A 21,709-nucleotide genomic window follows, 5' to 3' on the forward strand; every position below is an offset into this window, starting at 1 on the left:
TTAGAACCTCAGATCATCAGAACCTCAGATCATCAGAACCTCAGATCAGATCATCAGAACCTCAGATCAGATCATCAGAACCTCAGATCATCAGATCAAATCATCAAATCAAATCAAATCAAATCAAATCAAATCAAATCAAATCAATTTATTTTTGTCAGAACCTCAGAACCTCAGAACATCAGAAGCTCAGATCATCAGAACATCAGAACCTCAGAACATTAGAACCTCAGATCATTAGAACCTCAGATCATCAGAACCTTAGATAATTAGAACCTCAGATCATTAGAACCTGAGACCATCAGAACCTCATAACCTTAGAACATTAGAACCTCAGATCATCAGAACCTCAGAACATCAGAACCTCAGATCATCAGAACCTCAGCGCAGCCTTTGACACTATAAACCATTCCATCCTCCTACAAAGGCTGCGGTAACTGGGTGTTGAGGGCTCTGCACTTGACTGGCTCACATCCTACCTCACCAACAGGCAGGAGTTCATTTCCCTCTCCGGTCACTCATCCACCCTCTCCCCAGTAACGCAGGGGTCCCCCAGGGCTCAGTCCTCGGCCCCCTCCTCTTCATCTGCTACATCTTACCCCTTGGTCACATCCTCCGCCAACTCAACCTGGACTTTCACTGCTACACTGATGACACCCAGATATACCTCACCACCAAATCCACCCAAAACCCTCCCCTCAGCCACATCGAAACCTGCATCTCCACAATAAAATCATGGCTCACTCTCAACTTCCTCAAACTGAACAGTGACAAAACAGAGCTCCTCCTCATTGGCACCAAATCCACTCTCAATAAAACTGGTCCCTTTTCACTCAGCATCGACACCTCGACAATCACCCCCTCTACCCTGGTACGCAATCTCGGTGTCATCATGGACCCCACCCTCTCCTTCACTCCCCATGTCAGCCACATCGTCAAGACCTCATACTTCCACCTCCGCCGCATCGCCAAAATCCGACACTGCCTCACCCTCCCCGCTGCTGAATCCCTCATCCATGCCTTCATCTCCTCCCGCCTCGACTACTGCAACTCCCTCCTCACTGGCATCTCCTCCCATTCCCTCCACAGACTCCAAATGGTCCAAAACTCCGCCGCCCGCCTCCTCACCCACACCCGGTCCCGTGATCACATCACTCCCGTTCTCCGCTCTCTCCACTGGCTCCCCATCAAGCAGCGCATAAACTTTAAAATACTCCTCCTCACCTTCAAAGCTCTTCACCACCTTGCCCCCCCCTACCTGTCTGACCTCCTCATCCCCCACCGCCCCTCCCGAGCTCTCCGATCCTCCTCCTCTCTCACCCTGACTGCACCAACATCCCGACTCAAAACTTTTGGCGACAGAGCATTCTCCCGAACAGCACCCCGACTCTGGAACTCCCTCCCCCAACCTGTCCGCCACTCTCCCTCACTCACAACATTCAAATCCCCCCTAAAAACATACCTCTTCACCCAAGCCTATGACCTCCCCTACCCCTAGCCTCCTCTACCCCATTGCCTACTCTTCTACCCCCTGTTACATCCCCATCTTTTTCTCTCTACTTCGTCTGTCTTCATTTTATCTGTATATTAATGTGTATTGTACGTGTTGTCCCCCCCTGTCTGTAAATACCCCCCTTTTTTATTATGTTCAGCGTCTTTGGGTCACTGAAAAGCGCTATATAAATAAAAGTTATTATTATTATTATTATTATTAGAACCTCAGATCATCAGAACCTAAGAACATTAGAACCTCAGATTATCAGAACCTCAGAACATCAGAACCTCAGATCATCAGAACCTCAGAACAGGATTTCCGGGTATGGAGCAGACTGACGAGTTGCCCTGCTATGCCCTGTTGTGGATATTTGCCTTTAATGTAGAGCGTAGCTGGACTTCTGCTTGGATCAGACGAGTCTGATGGCTCAGTCTTTATTGCGAGTTCATCTGGGGAGACACAATATTTCTTCGTGGGAGCAGCCACAAGAACATGGACACTTGATACAGGAACAAGTCTGAGAAAAACAAGAAGAAAAATGGTCCCGAGAACCAGCCTAGCAATGCTACACCCAAGCTAGCTAGCTCTACGTCGGCTCCGGTCCCTGAATGCTCGGGGGTGGGCTCATGCTCGGGGGTGGGCTGCATGCTCGGGGGTGGGCTCATGCTCGGGGGTGGGCTGCATGCTCGGGGGTGGGCTCATACATGCTCGGGGTGGGCTGCATGCTCGGGGGTGGGCTGCATGCTCGGGGTGGTGGGCTGCATGTCAAATCCTTTTCCTTTTTTTAAAAATCAATCAATTTAACACACATGTTGTGTGTGACATTGAACAGTAAATTAAATGTTGTCACACAGACTTCTCAAGGGTTCTAATTCTTATCAAGGGTTCTAATGCTTCTCAAGGGTTCTAATGCTTCTCAAGGGTTCCGATGCTTCTCAAGGGTTCTAATGCTTCTCAAGGGTTCTAATGCTTCTCAAGGGTTCTGATGCTTCTCAAGGGTTCTAATGCTTCTCAAGGGTTCTAATGGTTCTGATGCTTCTCAAGGGTTCTAATGCTTCTCAAGGGTTCTGATGCTTCTCAAGGGTTCTGATGCTCCTCAAGGGTTATAATGCTTCTCAAGGGTTCTGATGCTTCTCAAGGGTTCTAATGTTTCTCAAGGGTTCTGATGCTTCTCAAGGGTTCTAATGCTTCTCAAGGGTTCGAATGCTTCCAAGTGACGACATCTAAAACTTACAGGATGGTCATGTTCTGAGCCTCAGGGTCAGATCATCGGAACCGCAGATCATCGGAACCGCAGATCATCAGAACCTCAGATCATCAGAACCTCAGATCATCAGAACCTCAGATCATTAGAACCTCAGATCATCAGAACCTGAGTTCATTAGAACCTCAGATCATCAGAACATCAGAACCTCAGATCATCAGAACATCAGAACCTCAGAACATTAGAACCTCAGATCATTAGAACCTCAGATCATCAGAACCTCAGATCATCAGAACCTCAGATCATTAGAACCTGAGATCATCAGAACCTCAGAACCTAAGAACATTAGAACCTCAGATCATCAGAACCTCAGAACATCAGAACCTCAGATCATTAAAACCTCAGATCATTAGAACCTGAGATCATCAGAACCTCAGAACCTAAGAACATTAGAACCTCAGATCATCAGAACCTCAGATCATCAGAACCTCAGATCATTAGAACCTCAGATCATCAGAACCTAAGAACATTAGAACCTCAGATTGTCAGAACCTCAGAACATCAGAACCTCAGAACCTCAGATCATCAGAACCTCAGATCATCAGAACCTCAGATCATCAGAACCTCAGAACAGGACTTCCGGGTATGGAGCAGACTGACGAGTTGCCCTGCTATGCCCTGTTGTGGATATTTGCCTTTAATATAGAGCGTAGCTGGACTTCTGCTTGGATCAGACGAGTCTGATGGCTCAGTCTTTATTTCGAGTTCATCTGGGGAGACACAATATTTCTTCGTGGGAGCAGCCAAAAGAACATAGACACTTGATACAGGAACATGTCTGAGAAAAACAAGAAGAAAAACGGTCCCGAGAACCAGCCTAGCAATGCTACACCCAAGCTAGCTAGCTCTACGTCGGCTCCGGTCCCTGAATGCTCGGGGGTGGGCTCATGCTCGGGGGTGGTGGGCTGCATGCTCGGGGGTGGGCTGCATGCTCGGGGGTGGGCTCATGCATGCTCGGGGGTGGGCTCATGCTCGGGGGTGGGCTGCATGCTCGGGGGTGGGCTCATGCTCGGGGGTGGGCTCACGCATGCTCGGGGGTGGGCTGCATGCTCGGGGGTGGGCTGCATGCTCGGGGGTGGGCTCATGCTCGGGGGTGGGCTCATGCTCGGGGGTGGGCTGCATGCCCGGGATGGGCTCAAGCTCGGGGGTGGGTTCATGTTCGGGGGTGGGCTCATGCTCGGGGGTGGGCTCATGGTGGGCTGCATGCTCGGGGGTGGGCTCATGCATGCTCAGGGGTGGGCTCATGCATGCTCAGGGGTGGGCTCATGCATGCTCAGGGGTGTTGGGCTGCATGCTCGGGGGTGGGCTCATGCTCGGGGGTGGGCTCATGCTCGGGGGTGGGCTCATGGTGGGCTGCATGCTCGGGGGTGGGCTGCATGCTCGGGGGTGCGCTGCATGCTCGGGGGTGGGCTCATGCTCGGGGGTGGGCTCATGGTGGGCTCATGCTCGGTGGTGGGCTGCGGCTCATGCACCACGTCTGCACCGAGCGCATTACATGCTCGCTTTAGCTCCAGCTCCAGATCAGATTCATTATTGGAGGAGCAGGATAGACCCAGTGTTAAGGCAAAGATGGACGCAGCTGACCCTGGGGCAAATGATGATTTGAAATCCAAGAATGGCGAGCTGGACACTGAGCCACAGTGACCAAAGAGGAGGTCTTCGACCTGAAGGACACTGTCTCTACTTTACAAACCAAGGTGGCCGAATTGACAAACCAGGTGTGTGTTTTGACAGACAAACTAGACAACCTGGAGAACTGATAACCCTAACGGATTGTCCGTATCCCAGAGGACACTGAGGGCAAGGGTGTGGTCAAGTATATGGAGATCTGGATCCCCGAACATCTCAAACCGCCAACAAAAGCTGAGGAAATGAAGATAGATCATGTGTATCACTATCTGTCTCCGAAACCGGCTCAAATCTTAGAAAAAATGTAGACTCCTCTTTTCTCCACTATAAAGAAAGATCTTGTAAAAGTGACTCTGATCCAGACTTAAGTCTAAGTCAAAGGATTAAAACTATAAAACTGAATGTTTTGTCCAGATTTCTCTCTCTGTTCCAGATTCTGTTTGATGATGGAATAAAACTCTCTTTAGATTTATGTGGAAAGAAACCTCAAATCTGATTTAAAACTCTACAATTATCAAAAGAAAAAGGAGGCGGGGTTTACCTTATGTGAAAAATGACTGTTGCAGTTCAAGTGTGATCCAGAATATGAAGCTCAATGGAAAGTATATACCTCAATTATGTCCAAAAGAATACAGATACTCCCAAATTGAATTCACAAAGATGCTATTTACAATAAATGCCACTCGTAACTTTTCCTTTGCCATTGTGTTGATTGTATTGATTTTACTCTCAATTTTCTAATGTTATAAAACACTGGTTGAACAAAACACATAAGCATAAGAACTATAGAAACATGAAAATGACTAGATTAGACTACTGTAACTCCCTGCTTGCAGCGTGTCCTAAAAGCTCTATAAAAAGCTTTCAACTGGTTCAAAATGCAGCAGCAAGATTACTAACAGGAACAAAAAGAAGAGAGCACATTACGCCAGTGCTGAAGTCTCTTCACTGGCTCCCCGTCGAGTCTAGAATCAAATTCAAAATTCTACTCTTGACCTACAAAGCCATAAATGACATGGCCCCATCCTACCTCAAAGATGCTATAGAACCATATCATCCAAACAGAGATCTTCGCTCTCAGAATGCTGGCCTTCTGGTGGTGCCAAGAGTCTCTAAAAGTACTGTAGGAGGTAGAGCGTTTAGCTACCAAGCTCCTGTGTTATGGAATCAGCTCCCGACCCATGTTAAATATGCTGACACAGTCTCTTCATTTAAGTCCAGGCTTAAAACGTTCCTCTTCGAAATCGCTTATGGTCAGAGTAGTTAGGAACAGAAAGATAAACCCACAGCTTCAGCTACGCTGCCCTAGGAGTAACTATGCTGGGGGAAGTATGTCAGCTTGAGCACTATCCTCTTCTTCTTCTGACTACTTATGCTATCAAACAATATTTATTTTTTGATTCCACTTGCAAACTGTTCACCGCCTTCTTTTCTTTCTCTCACTCCTGAGGACCTGTGGACCCAGATGCCCCTCCCCTGGTGAAGTGGTCCCTGCCCTGTGTGGACGGTCCCTCATCTGCCTGAAGAGTGGCTCCAGTTCGCCTCAGTCGGTCCCTCATCTGCCTGAAGAGTGGGTCCAGCTCGCCTCCGACGGTCCCTCATCTGCCTGAAGAGTGGGTCCAGCTCGACTCAGACGGTCCCTCATCTGCCTGAAGAGTGGGTCCAGCTCGACTCAGACGGTCCCTCTTCTGCCTGAAGAGTGGGTCCAGCTCCAGTTTCCTTGTGTCCGTCTGTCCGTCTGTGAGAGTCGGATCTCTCCTTCACTGGAACTCCTCCAGGTTTCTACGCTTTTTTCCCAAAGAGGTTTTTTTGTAGTTTTTCCTGGCCGAGAAGGAGAGTCTAAGGACAGAGGACCCTGGGACATCGTCCCTCGCCACCACAGACATTGTCTGACTTCATCGCCACCACAGACATTGTCTGACTTCATCGCCACCACAGACATTGTTGATTCATTTCTCCCTGTGGCCCTCAGAGGCAACTGTTGTTGTGATTTTGGGCCTTACAAAAATAAATTGATTTGATTTGATTTGATGAAATAGAGTGTCATGCCTCAAACCTGCATTGAACTCAAAAGGGTTAGTCCCTTCATAGAGAGGGGCCCCGATCATCTCCCAGCTCCTGGCTCCAATCCCCACAAAGAACTGGATACACTGCCTCCCAAACCACTATCTTTCTCCTTCGCCCGCTGTATTTTTTAATCCAGTTTCCCACAAACCTACTTTCCCACATTTCGCCCTCAGACGATGCCTGAAACTAGACTCTGGGCCTCAGTGGTTTAAAGGCTTGTATGTATGAAGCACCATATTCCATTTGGTGACATTAACTTCACTTTGAAAGTCAATTAAATAAGTAAAAGAAAGAAAGAAATACTTTCTTCAACGTAAGAGTTTTATAATAATGGTCTTCAAAACAACAATATACACAAATATATGAAGAGCACAATAAGACATTTAGTCCAGCTCTTCAACCACTTTATCTTCAAATAAAGTGGTTGTGTCTTCTCTCCCACCCGTCCCCTGTGGGCTTGATTGATCCCCTGCGGGCTCTATTGATCCCCTGCGAGCTCGATTGATCCCCTGCGGGCTCGACTGATCCCCTGCGGGCTCGATCTTCTAGCACTATCTGAAACTTGGCTTCAACAAGATGATTTTGTAAGACATCAGAACATCAGAGCAATTCTCAACCTTATCTTTACAAGATGCGTCACTACAGCTCCAGGTTTAGGATCAGGTCTAGTCCTGGTCTAGACCCTGGACCTGGTGATCCTGGTCTAGTCCTGGTTCTTTACCTTCATCTCCGTTCACTCGAGGCGGCAGCAGCGCAGGAACCACTCGCTCTACATCTGGACTTTCATCTGGACTTTCATTTGGACTTTCATCTGGACTTTCATCTGGTCTTTCATCTGGTCTTTCATCTGGTCTTTCATCTGGACTTTCATCTGGACTTTCATCTGGACTTTCATCTGGACTTTCAGGGGATTCAGAAGGCCCTGGGTCTGGATTACGGTCTATTGAGGCCTCCATGTCTGGGACCAGGTCTAGATCTGGTTTAGGGTCAGGTTTAAGGTCTGGGGTCTTGAAGGAAGAGTCTACAGGAGGCTCGGAGGACTCTGTGTTCTCAGGGCTTCTGTCCAACTCTGGATCTGGCCCTTGACCTTCTTTGGGAAGAAATTCCCAAATTCGTTCTGGTTCTGAACTTGGACCTGGCTCTGGACTTTGCTCTGGACCTTTTTCTGGACCGGGTTCTGGACCTTGCTCTGGACCGGGTTCTGGACCTGGCTCGGGACCTGGCTCTGGACCTTGTTCTGGAACAAGATCAGAAGGACCCAGGTCATCAGAGTCTGGGGACGAAGGTCCAGAAACATCAGGTTTAGGAGCAGGATCTGAGTTCTCTGGACTGGACTCAGATAATCCTGGATCTGGATTGGGCCGTTTCAAAGGAGATTCAAGTTCAGGTGGAACTGGAGAACGAACCTGAGACTCTGAAGGATCTGCAAGGTTTAAACCAGGACCAGGGTCTTTAACGGAACCAGAGTCCAGACCAGGATCAGAGTCCTCAGAAAGTTGGATTAAAACTGTGTAAGACTCAGAGATGAAGTAAAAGTTTGGATCTGAATCAGACTCTGAGGGGTCTAAGGATGGACCAGGCTCAAACCAGACCGGATCAGAGGAAGGGGTTGGGTCAGGGGAGAAGGGGGTGGGGTCAGCAGACTTTGGCGTCTCAGATGAAGAAACTTTGCTTGAAGTTTCCAAATCTGTGGAAAAATAAAAAAAACATCTGAGTCCAGAGTCTGTGTGATCCCTCATTCGTCCAGGAGAGATCCATTGAAAAAAAATAAAATAAATAAGTACATTTGAACCAGGCAACACTTCAAGACAAAAACCTGTTCCCACTAAGGACGAGATGCAACACAAAAACAGAGCAAATGTAGTTTACTCTATCCAGTGAAGTTGAACACAAATATTACAATGGCTGCCACAGATTAGGGTTCCCTCAGAGTGGTTTGCAATCAGGGTTATGATATAAATAGCATATAAGTAAAAACTGTCCAAGGTGGCAGAGCGGTTAGAGCTCTCGCTTAAGATGATCATGGGTTCAATTCCCGGGCCAGACCAACATCACATGATCTCTCTAGGTGGAGTTCAATTTCAATTCAATTCAATTTATGTTTGTAACGCCCAAAATCACAACAGTTGCCTCTGAGGGCGACAGTGAAAAACGGATTAAACAATGTCCGTGGGGACGAAGGACGATGTTCCAGGGTCCCCTGTCCTTAGACCCTCCTTCTCAGCCAGGAAAAACAAGTCTGCATGTCCTCCCCGTGTTACCGTGAGGTCGCTCCCACCGTCCGAAGACAATCATGTGTTAGGCAAATTGAAAACTGTTAATTGGTGAATGAATGAGAATGTTCGTCTGTGTGTCTATGTCTCCGTGTTAACTCACTGTCCTGGGTGTGCCCCCGCCTAATGCCCAAAGTCACTGGGATAGGCTATAGTCACCCGCGACCCCTAACGGGAACAAGCGGTAGAACATTTATTAATTTAAAAAAAAGTTCCATTAATAGTTCCTTTAACCGTATATATCTGCCCTCTTTATCTTTACAGCTGAGATGGATAGTGCCACGCCCCTCTTGTGTTGGCCCCTGTGTGATGAATAGTATGATTTTGTTGCAACAACATTTGGTTGGTTTTTAATGTTCAATATCGCCTAAAAGCGTTTCTTGTAAATATATTCAAATAAATGTTGTTAGTATTTTTGATTGTTTGATTGGGACAAAACAGTCGGTTCAACTTACCAGCCGTATACAATAGTGTTTTGAAGCCATGGGGCGGGAGAAGCCCTGGCTATTCTGATGTTAATCAGGTACTCAGTGAAGAGGGAGTGACAACCAGCTTACAATAGAGTGTTCATGTGTATCATCCCGGAAGTCCAAGCATCATCCCGGAAGTCTGAGCATCATCCCGGAAGTCTAAACCATCATCCCGGAAGTCTAAACCATCATCCCGGAAGTCTAAACCATCATCCCGGAAGTCTAAACCATCATCCCGGAAGTCCGAGCATCATCCCGGAAGTCTGAGCATCATCCCGGAAGTCTAAGCATCATCCCGGAAGTCTAAGCATCATCCCGGAAGTCCAAGCATCATCCCGGAAGTCTAAGCATCATCCCGGAAGTCTAAGCATCATCCCGGAAGTCTAAGCATCATCCCGGAAGTCTAAGCATCATCCCGGAAGTCTAAGCATCATTCCGGAAGTCTAAGCATCATCCCGGAAGTCTAAACCATCATCCTGGAAGTCTAAGCATCATCCCGGAAGTCTGTTCATCCTGAGGACACAATGTCCACATAGAAACAACCTTAACCCAGAAGCAATGTCGTTTATTCCATCCAATGTAGAGAGTAAATCTGTATTGAACGTTATGTACGAGACTAAACAGAACAGAAGACACTCTAACTCTGGTTTACAGTGGGCCTCAGGGTCAGGGTCAGGGTCTAACCCTAACCCTGAGGCTGATTCTGAAAAGCCACAAACCATTTGTTTTAAGACCGTGAGGGAAAGATCACATTTGAAAAAGGAGTCAAGGAAGTAAAACATCTATATAAATATTCTTTAAGGTTTAATCTCCTTCTGTCAACATCTAGTCCTTGGTCTAGTGAGAAAATAAGCCATATACTAATCATATGCTAATCACATGCTAAGTGCATCACATGCTAAGTGTATCATATGCTAAGTGTATCATATGCTAAGTGCATCACATGCTAAGTGTATCATATGCTAAGTGTATCATATGCTAAGTGTATCACATGCTAAGTGTATCACATGCTAAGTGTATCACATGCTAAGTGTATCACATGCTAAGTATACTCATATGCTAAGTGTACTCATATGCTAAGTGTACTCATATGCTAAGTGTATCACATGCTAAGTGTACTCATATGCTAAGTGTATCACATGCTAAGTGTACTCATATGCTAAGTGTATCACATGCTAAGTGTATCACATGCTAAGAGTACTCATATGCTAAGTGTATCGCATGCTAAGTGTACTCATATGCTAAATGTACTCATCTGCTAAGTGTATCACATGCTAAGTGTATCACATGCTAAGTGTATCACATGCTAAGTGTACTCATATGCTAAGTGTATCACATGCTAAGTGTACTCATCTGCTAAGTGTATCACATGCTAAGTGTATCACATGCTAAGTGTATCACATGCTAAGTGTACTCATATGCTAAGTGTATCACATGCTAAGTGTACTCATATGCTAAGTGTACTCATATGCTAAGTGTACTCATATGCTAAGTGTGTCACATGCTAACTGTACTCATATGCTAAGTGTACTCATATGCTAAGTGTATCACATGCTAACTGTACTCATATGCTAAGTGTATCACATGCTAAGTGTACTCATATGCTAAGTGTATCACATGCTAAGTGTATCACATGCTACGTGTACTCATATGCTAAGTGTACTCATATGCTAAGTGTATCACATGCTAAGTGTACTCATATGCTAAGTGTATCACATGCTAAGTGTACTCATATGCTAAGTGTATCACATGCTAAGTGTACTCATATGCTAAGTGTATCACATGCTAACTGTACTCATATGCTAAGTGTATCACATGCTAAGTGTACTCATATGCTAAGTGTATCATATGCTAAGTGTATCACATGCTAAGTGTATCATATCCTAAGTGTACTCATATGCTAAGTGTATCACATGCTAAGTGTACTCATATGCTAAGTGTACTCATATGCTAAGTGTATCACATGCTAAGTGTACTCATATGCTAACTGTACTCATATGCTAAGTGTACTCTTATCTTATCCTACTCATATGCTAAGTGTACTCATATGCTAAGTGTATCACATGCTAAGTGTACTCATATGCTAAGTGTACTCATATGCTAAGTGGATCACATGCTAAGTGTACTCATATGCTAAGTGTATCACATGCTAACTGTACTCATATGCTAACTGTACTCATATGCTAAGTGTATCACTTGCTAAGTGTATCACATGCTAAGTGTACTCATATGCTAAGTGTATCATATGCTAAGTGTATCACATGCTAAGTGTATCATATCCTAAGTGTACTCATATGCTAAGTGTATCACATGCTAAGTGTACTCATATGCTAAGTGTACTCATATGCTAAGTGTATCACATGCTAAGTGTACTCATATGCTAAGTGTATCACATGCTAAGTGTACTCATATGCTAAGTGTATCACATGCTAAGTGTATCACATGCTAAGTGTATCACATGCTAAGTGTACTCATATGCTAAGTGTATCACATGCTAAGTGTACTCATATGCTAAGTGTATCACATGCAAAGTGTACTCATATGCTAAATGTATCATATGCTAAGTGTATCACATGCTAAGTGTATCATATGCTAAGTGTACTCATATGCTAAGTGTACTCACATGCTAAGTGTACTCATATGCTAAGTGTATCACATGCTAAGTGTACTCATATGCTAAGTGTATCACATGCTAAGTGTACTCATATGCTAAGTGTATCACATGCTAAGTGTATCACATGCTAAGTGTCAGTCAGATACAGGACTGTGATGGTCCAGAGCAGAATAAAGTCCAGTTTCTCAGTTTAAAATAACTTTCAGATGGAAGTCAAAATGTCTTAATTTAGAAAACATTGTCCGGATTAAACCTTATGAACTTTTTCTCTAATGACATCAGAACATTAAAGGAGATAAAATTGTACAGACCCCAAGGTTCGTCCGAAGCTTCACCTGGAACACAATGGGGTCGTTAGCTCATGTTTTCAGAATGACTCAAACAGATGTGACTCACAGATGTGACTCACAGATGTGACTCACAGATGTGACTCACAGATGTGACTCACAGATGTGACTCACAGATGTGACTCACAGATGTGACTCACAGATGTGACTCACAGATGTTGGCGGCCCCTTGTGGCAGTGGCAGGTATGACCCAGGTTTCCACTCTCGTTTAGTGTAACCACGACGACACTGATCACAGTCCAGACCTGAAGTGAAGTGATCGCAGTCACAGACCAGAGAAGAGTCCTGGAGCCGACACTGAGCGGCGTGAAGGTTACACCTGCACCTGTCACAAACAAACAAACAAACATCTGCACCTGTCACAAACAAGCACCCGTCACAAACAAACAAACATCTGCACCTGTCACAAACAAACACCTGCACCAGAGACAAACAAACAAACAAACATCTGCACCTGAGACAAACAAACAAACAAACAAACAAACAAACACCTGCACCTGTCACAAACAAACACCTGCACCTGAGACAAACAAACAAACAAACAAACAAGCAAACAAACAAACATCTGCACCTGTCACAAACAAAGACCTGCACCAGAGACAAACAAACAAACAAACATCTGCACCTGAGACAAACAAACATCTGCACCTGTCACAAACAAACACCTGCACCAGAGACAAACAAACAAACAAACATTTGGACCTGTCACAAACAAACACCTGCACCAGAGACAAACAAACATCTGCACCTGAGACAAACAAACATCTGCACCTGTCACAAACAAACAAACAAACAAACATCTGGACCTGTCACAAACAAACACCTGCACCAGAGACAAACAAACATCTGCACCTGAGACAAACAAACATCTGCACCTGTCACAAACAAACAAACAAACAAACATCTGGACCTGTCACAAACAAACACCTGCACCAGAGACAAACAAACAAACATCTGCACCTGAGACAGACAAACATCTGCACCTGTCACAAACAAAAACCTGCACCAGAGACAAACAAACAAACAAACATTTGGACCTGTCACAAACAAACACCTGCACCAGAGACAAACAAACATCTGCACCTGAGACAAACAAACATCTGCACCTGTCACAAACAAACACCTGCACCAGAGACAAACAAACAAACATCTGCACCTGAGACAAACAAACATCTGCACCTGTCACAAACAAACATCTGCACCTGTCACAAACAAACACCTGCACCAGAGACAAACAAACAAACATCTGCACCTGAGACAAACAAACATCTGCACCTGTCACAAACAAACACCTGCACCTGAGACAAACAAACAAACAAACAAACAAACAAACAAACACCTGCACCTGAGACAAACAAACAAACAAACAAACATCTGCACCAGTCACAAACAAACCTTTGCACCTGGCACAAACAAACATCTGCACCTGGCACAAACAAACAGAACAGCAGCACATGTTTATTTTAAAAGCTAACCCTAACCCTCTTTGTTGTTTATTATGAGTTTGTGTTAGGGTTTTTAAGACAGTAAAAAACATTTTAATAAGAGGTCAATTTGTCTTGGTGCTAATGCTAATGCTAATGAAAATATTGAGGGGTAATAGTAGAAAAAGCTTCAGTTGTTTCATCTGGACTCAGTTTGAAAAAATAGACGTTTCGACTCTCATCCAAGAGTCATTGTCAATAACAGAATTTAGGTCGAGAACTCCGATATTAATACTGTTCTGTGGTAAGACCCGCCCATTGGGAGGAGCCTTCCTGAAGTAGAAAGAGTTGTTTGTTTCAACAGAAACTCCCCCTTGTATCTACCGAGCCTATTCAGAATCTTAATGGGCTATTAGAAACCTCTTTGTCTTTGTGAGACCCTGGCTCAACCACCCTGAGGACCTGATTAGCATCTGAATGTCCTTTACCTTTCCAGGGGTTCAGAATCCCATTATAAATAACAGGAAGATGAAACCTAAGCCCTCCATTTCTGTTTAAAGAAGGTCTTTCTTTTTTAACAAAAATAGCTTCCTTGACTCCTCTTTCAAACCATCTTTTCTCCTGCTTAAAACCTTCACCTCACCGTCTTCAAACGAGTGATTAGAGGCTTCAAGATGGAGATGCACGGGATGCCGTGCATCTCCAAAGAGGTTTCTAATAGCCCATTAAGATTCTGAATAGGCTCGGTAGATACAAGGGGGAGTTTCTGTTGAAACAAACAACTCTTTCTACTTCAGGAAGGCTCCTCCCAATGGGCGGGTCTTACCACAGAACAGTATTAATATCGGAGTTCTCGACCTAAATTCTGTTATTGACAATGACTCTTGGATGAGAGTCGAAACGTCTATTTTTTCAAACTGAGTCCAGTTGACTACAACTGAAGCTTTTTCTACTATGGAACACGCCTGGACCAATGAGGGATTACACCGACATTGAGGGGTAATATACAAATTATGCCACAAACAAAATAATCTTCACATATAAACAATCGAGTCGTCTCAAGTACATTTTAAGTGGATGTTTATTTCATATTATGCATTTGAATAAAAGTTAGCATTAGCATTGAGACACAGCGTTAGCCATGTTCCTGGGACCTGCACCGTGCTGGACGTGCTGCTGTTCTGCTGTGAAACATGCACTACACACTCACCTGCGAGCACCTGGACGTTGCTGTTGTAGGTACTCTAGTCACTCACCTGGCGGGCACCTGGACGTTGCTGATGGCGTAGAAGTACTTCAGCAGGTTCTCCTTCTGGACGTAGGTTCCTCCGAGCGCCGGACGAAGCAGACGAAGCCTCAGGTCTGTGAAGCTGAAGAAGTCTCTAAGACCAGGACTGGAGTCCAGTCTGGTCCACAGAGAGTCCATATTTATGAGCTTCGGCCCGGCCAAGACCGAGAGCCGAGCACGGACTTCGAAGACCACCCGCTTCTCCTCCTGAAGAACAGAAGTTTAGTCCCAGAACCCTCTTAGTCTGCCCTTGTATGTTTCCTTGCATGTTTCCTAGCATGTTTCCTTGCATGTTTCCTAACATGTTTCTTAGCATGTTTCCTAGCTTGTTTCCTTGCATGTTTCCTAGCATGTTTCCTAGCTTGTCTCATTGAATGTTTTCTAGCATGTTTCCTAACATGTTTCCTTGCATGTTTCCTAGCATGTTTCCTTGCATGTTTCCTAGCTTGTCTCATTGAATGTTTTCTAGCATGTTTCCTAACATGTTTCCTTGCATGTTTCCTAGCATGTTTCCTTGCATGTTTCCTAACATGTTTCCTAGCATGTTTCCTAGCATGTTTCCTTGCATGTGTCCTTGCATGTTTCCTAACATGTTTCCTAGCATGTTTTCTAGCTTGTCTCATTGAATGTTTCCTAGTGTGTCTTCCTTGTATGTGTCCTAGTGTATCTCATTTTACACTATGTGTCCTTGCATGTTTCCTAACATGTTTCCTTGCATGTTTCCTAGCATGTTTCCTAACATGTTTCCTAGCTTGTCTCATTGAATGTTTTCTAGCATGTTTCATGTTTCCTTGCATGTTTCCTAGCATGTTTCCTAGCATGTTTCCTTGCATGTTTCCTAGCATGTTTCCTAGTATGTTTCCAAGCATGTTTCCTGACATGTTTCCTTGCATGTTTCCTTGCATGTTTCCTTGCATGTTTCCTAGCATGTTTCCTAACATGTTTCCTAGCATGTTTCCTAGCTTGTCTCATTGAATGTTTTCTAGCATGTTTCCTAACATGTTTCCTTGCATGTTTCCTAGCATGTTTCCTTGCATGTTTCCTTGCATGTTTCCTAACATGTTTCCTAGCATGTTTCCTAGCATGTTTCTTTGCATGTGTCCTAGCATGTTTCCTAACATGTTTCCTAGCATGTTTTCTAGCTTGTCTCATTGAATGTTTCCTAGTGTGTCTTCCTTGTATGTGTCCTAGTGTATCTCATTTTACACTATGTGTCCTTGCATGTTTCCTAACATGTTTCCTTGCATGTTTCCTAGCATGTTTCCTTGCATGTTTCCTAGCATGTTTCTTAACATTTTTCCTAGCTTGTCTCATTGAATGTTTTCTAGCATGTTTCTTAACATCTTTTCTTGCATGTTTCCTAGCACATTTCCTAACATGTTTCCTAGCATGTTTCCTTGCATGTTTCCTAGCATGTTTTCTAGCTTGTCTCATTGAATGTTTCCTAGTGTGTCTTCCTTGTATGTGTCCTAGTGTATCTCATTTTACACTATGTGTCCTTGCATGTTTCCTAACATGTTTCCTAGCATGTCCTTGCGTGTTTCCGCACCTTGGCTCCAACCCACTGTGAGTACTCCTCGGTGCAGATGACCCTGGTCAGGTTTGAAGGTGAAAGGTCAGACACTTTCTTTGGAAACATCCCAAAGGTTTCCAAACAGTCGTCAGCGTAAAACTGGTACGGCTGCCACGTCTGCCCTGGAGCAGAAGAGGGATAAATATAATTAAAACTGCAAGCGGTGATAAAGGGCCAACCACCCTTCAGTGGGAGGAGTCATGTTTGAGATTATTGTTTCCGTCTTATTATAACATTGCAGGGGGCGCTGGAGAGTCATTTTTAAATATAAAAGGGTTATAAATGTCCAGGTCAAAATAAACACACTGGGTTCTTCCAAATCTGACGACGACGACGACAATGATGATCATTAAGAGCTCGTTATGGCCACATCCTGAGACTTATGCAAATTATTTAAACAACCTTTGACCCCACATTTGTCCTGACGATGCTTCCTCAGTTTGGTGACTATTGGATAAAAACCCAAGGATAAGTTCATTAAAATATGGGGACAGGTCTTTGGGCGTGTCAAGTTTAAACCAAAATGGCCGGCGCCCTGTGGTTTATCTTCAGATGTTCTAAGTATCTTTCACAAAGCGCCAGAGCTGTTTTGTAACGTAGATTCATTATGTAATATACATTAGAGGTGACATCTAATTTAATGCCCATTTTCATGACTTTTCGCGCATGTTAAGGCTTTCAAAACTGACATTTATTGGTTGGAGAAAAAATAATAAATAATAATTAAAACTGCAAGCAGTGATAAAGGGCCCTCGCAATCCTCATGACTTCAGTGGGAAATGGCAGGTGTCACATGGCAGGTGTCACATTGGAGCTTTTAAACAAGCTTTACAATCTGACAATGTCCACGCCCTGAAACTCATGCAGATTCTTAACAACTTGATCCCAGATATGAGCCGATTCTGCGCCTCATTTTGGAGCAAATCAAATAAAAACTCTGGGACAGGTTTGTTAAAGTATGAGGGCTAGTTTTTTAAAAACCTCAATATTTTGATCTGGCGCACTGACCCACTGGCCAAGAGCCACCGACCCACTGGCCAAGAGCCACCGACCCACTGGCCAAGAGCCACCGACCCACTGGCCAAGAGCCAACGACCCACTGGCCAAGAGCCAACGACCCAATTAGAATGTTAGTGATTTATATCTTTGAGATTTTTCTGCCTTGATTCAAAATGCACTTTTCAGCTCAAAGTCAAGGTCCGGGACCAGAGCAGGTCTAACCTGGGTCCAGGGACTTGTCCAGGGACCAGAGCAGGTCTAACCTGGGTCCAGGGACTTGTCCGGGACCAGAGCAGGTCTTACCTCGGTCCAGGGACTTGTCCAGGGACCAGAGCAGGTCTTACCTCGGTCCAGGGACTTGTCCAGGGACTTGTCCAGGGACCAGAGCAGGTCTAACCTGGGTCCAGGAACTTGTCCGGGACCAGAGCAGGTCTTACCTCGGTCCAGGGACTTGTCCAGGGACCAGAGCAGGTCTTACCTCGGTCCAGGGACTTGTCCAGGGACTTGTCCAGGGACCAGAGCAGGTCTGACCTGGGTCCAGGGACTTGTCCGGGACCAGAGCAGGTCTTACCTCGGTCCAGGGACTTGTCCAGGGACTTGTCCGGGACCAGAGCAGGTCTAACCTGGGTCCAGGGACTTGTCCAGGGACTTGTCCAGGGACCAGAGCAGGTCTAACCTGGGTCCAGGGACTTGTCCGGGACCAGAGCAGGTCTAGCCTGGGTCCAGGGACTTGTCCGGGACCAGAGCAGGTCTAACCTGGGTCCAGGGACTTGTCCAGGGACTTGTCCAGGGACCAGAGCAGGTCTAACCTGGGTCCAGGGACTTGTCCGGGACCAGAGCAGGTCTTACCTCGGTCCAGGGACTTGTCCAGGGACCAGAGCAGGTCTTACCTCGGTCCAGGGACTTGTCCAGGGACTTGTCCGGGACCAGAGCAGGTCTAACCTGGGTCCAGGGACTTGTCCAGGGACTTGTCCGGGACCAGAGCAGGTCTAACCTGGGTCCAGGGACTTGTCCGGGACCAGAGCAGGTCTTACCTCGGTCCAGGGACTTGTCCAGGGACTTGTCCGGGACCAGAGCAGGTCTAACCTGGGTCCAGGGACTTGTCCAGGGACTTGTCCGGGACCAGAGCAGGTCTAACCTGGGTCCAGGGACTTGTCCAGGGACTTGTCCGGGACCAGAGCAGGTCTTACCTCGGTCCAGGGACTTGTCCGGGACCAGAGCAGGTCTTACCTCGGTCCAGGGACTTGTCCAGGGACGTGTCCGGGACCAGAGCAGGTCTAACCTGGGTCCAGGGACTTGTCCAGGGACTTGTCCGGGACCAGAGCAGGTCTAACCTGGGTCCAGGGACTTGTCCAGGGACTTGTCCAGGGACCAGAGCAGGTCTAACCTGGGTCCAGGGACTTGTCCGGGACCAGAGCAGGTCTTACCTCGGTCCAGGGACTTGTCCAGGGACCAGAGCAGGTCTTACCTCGATCCAGGGACTTGTCCAGGGACTTGTCCGGGACCAGAGCAGGTCTAACCTGGGTCCAGGGACTTGTCCAGGGACTTGTCCGGGACCAGAGCAGGTCTAACCTGGGTCCAGGGACTTGTCCGGGACCAGAGCAGGTCTTACCTCGGTCCAGGGACTTGTCCAGGGACTTGTCCGGGACCAGAGCAGGTCTAACCTGGGTCCAGGGACTTGTCCAGGGACTTGTCCGGGACCAGAGCAGGTCTAACCTGGGTCCAGGGACTTGTCCAGGGACTTGTCCGGGACCAGAGCAGGTCTTACCTCGGTCCAGGGACTTGTCCAGGACCAGAGCAGACGGTCTTCCGGACTCGAAGGTGATGATGATGTCATCAGTGGTCTCCAAAGTTTTGTTCCAGGACAAGGTGACATTGGCCAATAGCGGCTCAGGAAAGCGTGACCATGTGACCGTCTGCCAATACGTGACAAGCCCACCCCTTTCTCGATCGCCCATGAGCTGAGGGGGGTGAGAGAGGTCAGGGCTCGAGGCATCGCATTCGTCACTGCACAAATACGGATTGTCCTGAAACCAGAGAGAAACTAGGACTAAACCAGGTCTAAACCAGGTCTAAACCAGGTCTAAACCAGTTCTAAACCAGGTCTGAACCAGGTCTAAACCAGGTCTGAACCAGGTCTAAACCAGGTCTGAACCAGGTCTAAACCAGGTCTAAACCAGGTCTAAACCAGGTCTAAACCAGGTCTGAACCAGGTCTAAACCAGGTCTGAACCAGGTTTAAACCAGGTCTAAACCAGGTCTAAACCAGATCTAAACCAGGTCTAAACCAGGTCTAAACCAGGTCTGAACCAGGTCTAAACCAGGTCTAAACCAGGTCTGAACCAGGTCTTAACCAGGACTAAACCAGGTCTAAACCAGGTCTAAACCAGGTCTGAACCAGGTCTAAACCAGGTCTGAACCAGGTCTAAACCAGGTCTGAACCAGGTCTTAACCAGGACTAAACCAGGTCTAAACCAGGACTAAACCAGGTTTGTATGCCCAGACCAAGACCCAGACCCAAACCAAGACCCAGACCCAGACCAAGACCCAGACCAAGACCAAGACCAAGACCCAGACCAAGACCCAGAGCAAGACCCAGACCCAGACCAGACCCAGCTCTAACCCAGCCCAGACCAAGACCCAGACCAAGACCCAGACCAAGACCCAGACCAGACCCAGACCAGACCAGGCCCAGCCCAGACCCAGCCCAGACCAAGCCCAGAACCAGCTCTAACCCAGCTCAGACCCAGCCCAGAACCAGTCCAGAACCAACCCAGAACCAACCCAGAACCAACCCAGAACCAACCCAGAACCAGCCAAGAACCAACCCAGAACCAACCCATAACCAGCCAAGAACCAACCCAGAACCAACCCAGAACCAACCCAGAACCAGTCCAGAACCAGCCAGAACCAGCCCAGAACCAGCCCAGAACCAACCCAGAACCAGTCCAGAACCAACCCAGAACCAGTCCAGAACCAGCCCAGAACCAACCCAGAACCAACCCAGAACCAGCCCAGAACCATCCCAGAACCAGCCCAGACCCGGCGCTGAGCCACCGCACAGATGTTTGCAAACATCTGAACTTCAGGTTGAAAGGGTTCAAGGTACCAGGCTGCAGGACTTCTCTGGGGGGTCTCTGGTCTTAGTCCTGGTCTAGTCCTGGTTTTAGTCCCGGTCCAGTACCAGGCTGCAGGACTTCTCTGGGGGGTCTCTGGTCTTAGTCCTGGTCTAGTCCTGGTTTTAGTCCCGGTCCAGTACCAGGCTGCAGGACTTCTCTGGGGGGTCTCTGGTCTTAGTCCTGGTCTAGTCCTGGTTTTAGTCCCGGTCCAGTACCAGGCTGCAGGACTTCTCTGGGGGGTCTCTGGTCTTAGTCCTGGTCTAGTCCTGGTTTTAGTCCCGGTCCAGTACCAGGCTGCAGGACTTCTCTGGGGGGTCTCTGGTCTTAGTCCTGGTCTAGTCCTGGTTTTAGTCCCGGTCCAGTACCAGGCTGCAGAACTTCTCTGGAGGGTCTCCACATGTAATTCCCGGAGGTTCCACTCGGATCTTCATCAGGTCTTTCATGTCACGACTCTGAGGTTCACAAGGTCCAAACTGAGTCCAGGGTCCGGATTCTGAGGACTGGACCTGACTGCACCACGAGAACGGACCTGGAACAGACCAGAGAGACCAGATATAGAGTTAAACCTGGTTTAGTCCTGAGTTAATCCTGGTTTAGAGCTGGTTTAGTCTCATTTAGACCTGGTTCAGTCCTGAGTTAGTCCTGAGGTTTTGGACTCACCTGAGTTTTGAGTGGATACTTGAGAAAAGGGGAGGAGCCAGAAGAAGAGAGGGAAGAGCCAGAGCATAGTGATGTCATGGGCTGTGAACCAATAGGAGCAGAGCAGAATCACATGACCTGAGTCCATCTTCAGAACATGACTGAAACAAACAGACCAGAGGACAACACACTTATGATGTCATAAAGCATTTTTACATACCAGAATAATTTTCAGCATTTGCAAAAGTAAATTGTTAATGCTAAAAGCATTATCGTCTCTACAGGGAGGAGGGGGTGCAGCCGGGTCACCGAGGCTCTCTCTCTTTCTCCCTGCTCAGGTCTGTGTTCAGCACCATCAGTACAAACTGTTTGAGTCGCAAACTGCACAATCATCAACTTTACTTTCACACACATGCAGTACTTTCACACACATGCAGTACTTTCACACACATGCAGTACTTTCACACACATGCAGTACTTTCACACACATGCAGTACTTTCACGTACT

At 46.6% G+C, this 21,709-nt stretch overlaps 1 protein-coding gene across 2 annotated transcripts in view; it reads right to left on the reverse strand.

Moving 5' to 3' along the window:
• Window positions 1–21,359, reverse strand: part of LOC140347058 (netrin-G2-like) — a 44,589-nt gene extending 23,230 nt beyond the window's left edge. For both annotated transcript variants that reach the window (XM_072433384.1, XM_072433383.1), the window contains exons 1-7: window positions 21,223–21,359; window positions 20,928–21,091; window positions 19,213–19,471; window positions 16,422–16,567; window positions 14,841–15,079; window positions 12,313–12,485; window positions 12,124–12,147 (exon numbers count right to left, since the gene is read on the reverse strand). In XM_072433384.1, the coding sequence (XP_072289485.1) occupies window positions 12,124–12,147; window positions 12,313–12,485; window positions 14,841–15,079; window positions 16,422–16,567; window positions 19,213–19,471; window positions 20,928–21,091; window positions 21,223–21,349 (1,132 nt within the window). In that variant the 5' untranslated portion in view covers window positions 21,350–21,359. The remainder of the gene's footprint in view (window positions 1–12,123; window positions 12,148–12,312; window positions 12,486–14,840; window positions 15,080–16,421; window positions 16,568–19,212; window positions 19,472–20,927; window positions 21,092–21,222) is intronic.
• Between the last annotated feature and the right edge of the window lie 350 nt (window positions 21,360–21,709).

This window comes from Eucyclogobius newberryi, unplaced genomic scaffold (assembly GCF_026437365.1).
Source record: "Eucyclogobius newberryi isolate DKJ021-1_F unplaced genomic scaffold, fEucNew1.0.hap1 SCAF_6, whole genome shotgun sequence".
In the NCBI taxonomy this organism is placed as follows: domain Eukaryota; kingdom Metazoa; phylum Chordata; class Actinopteri; order Gobiiformes; family Gobiidae; genus Eucyclogobius; species Eucyclogobius newberryi.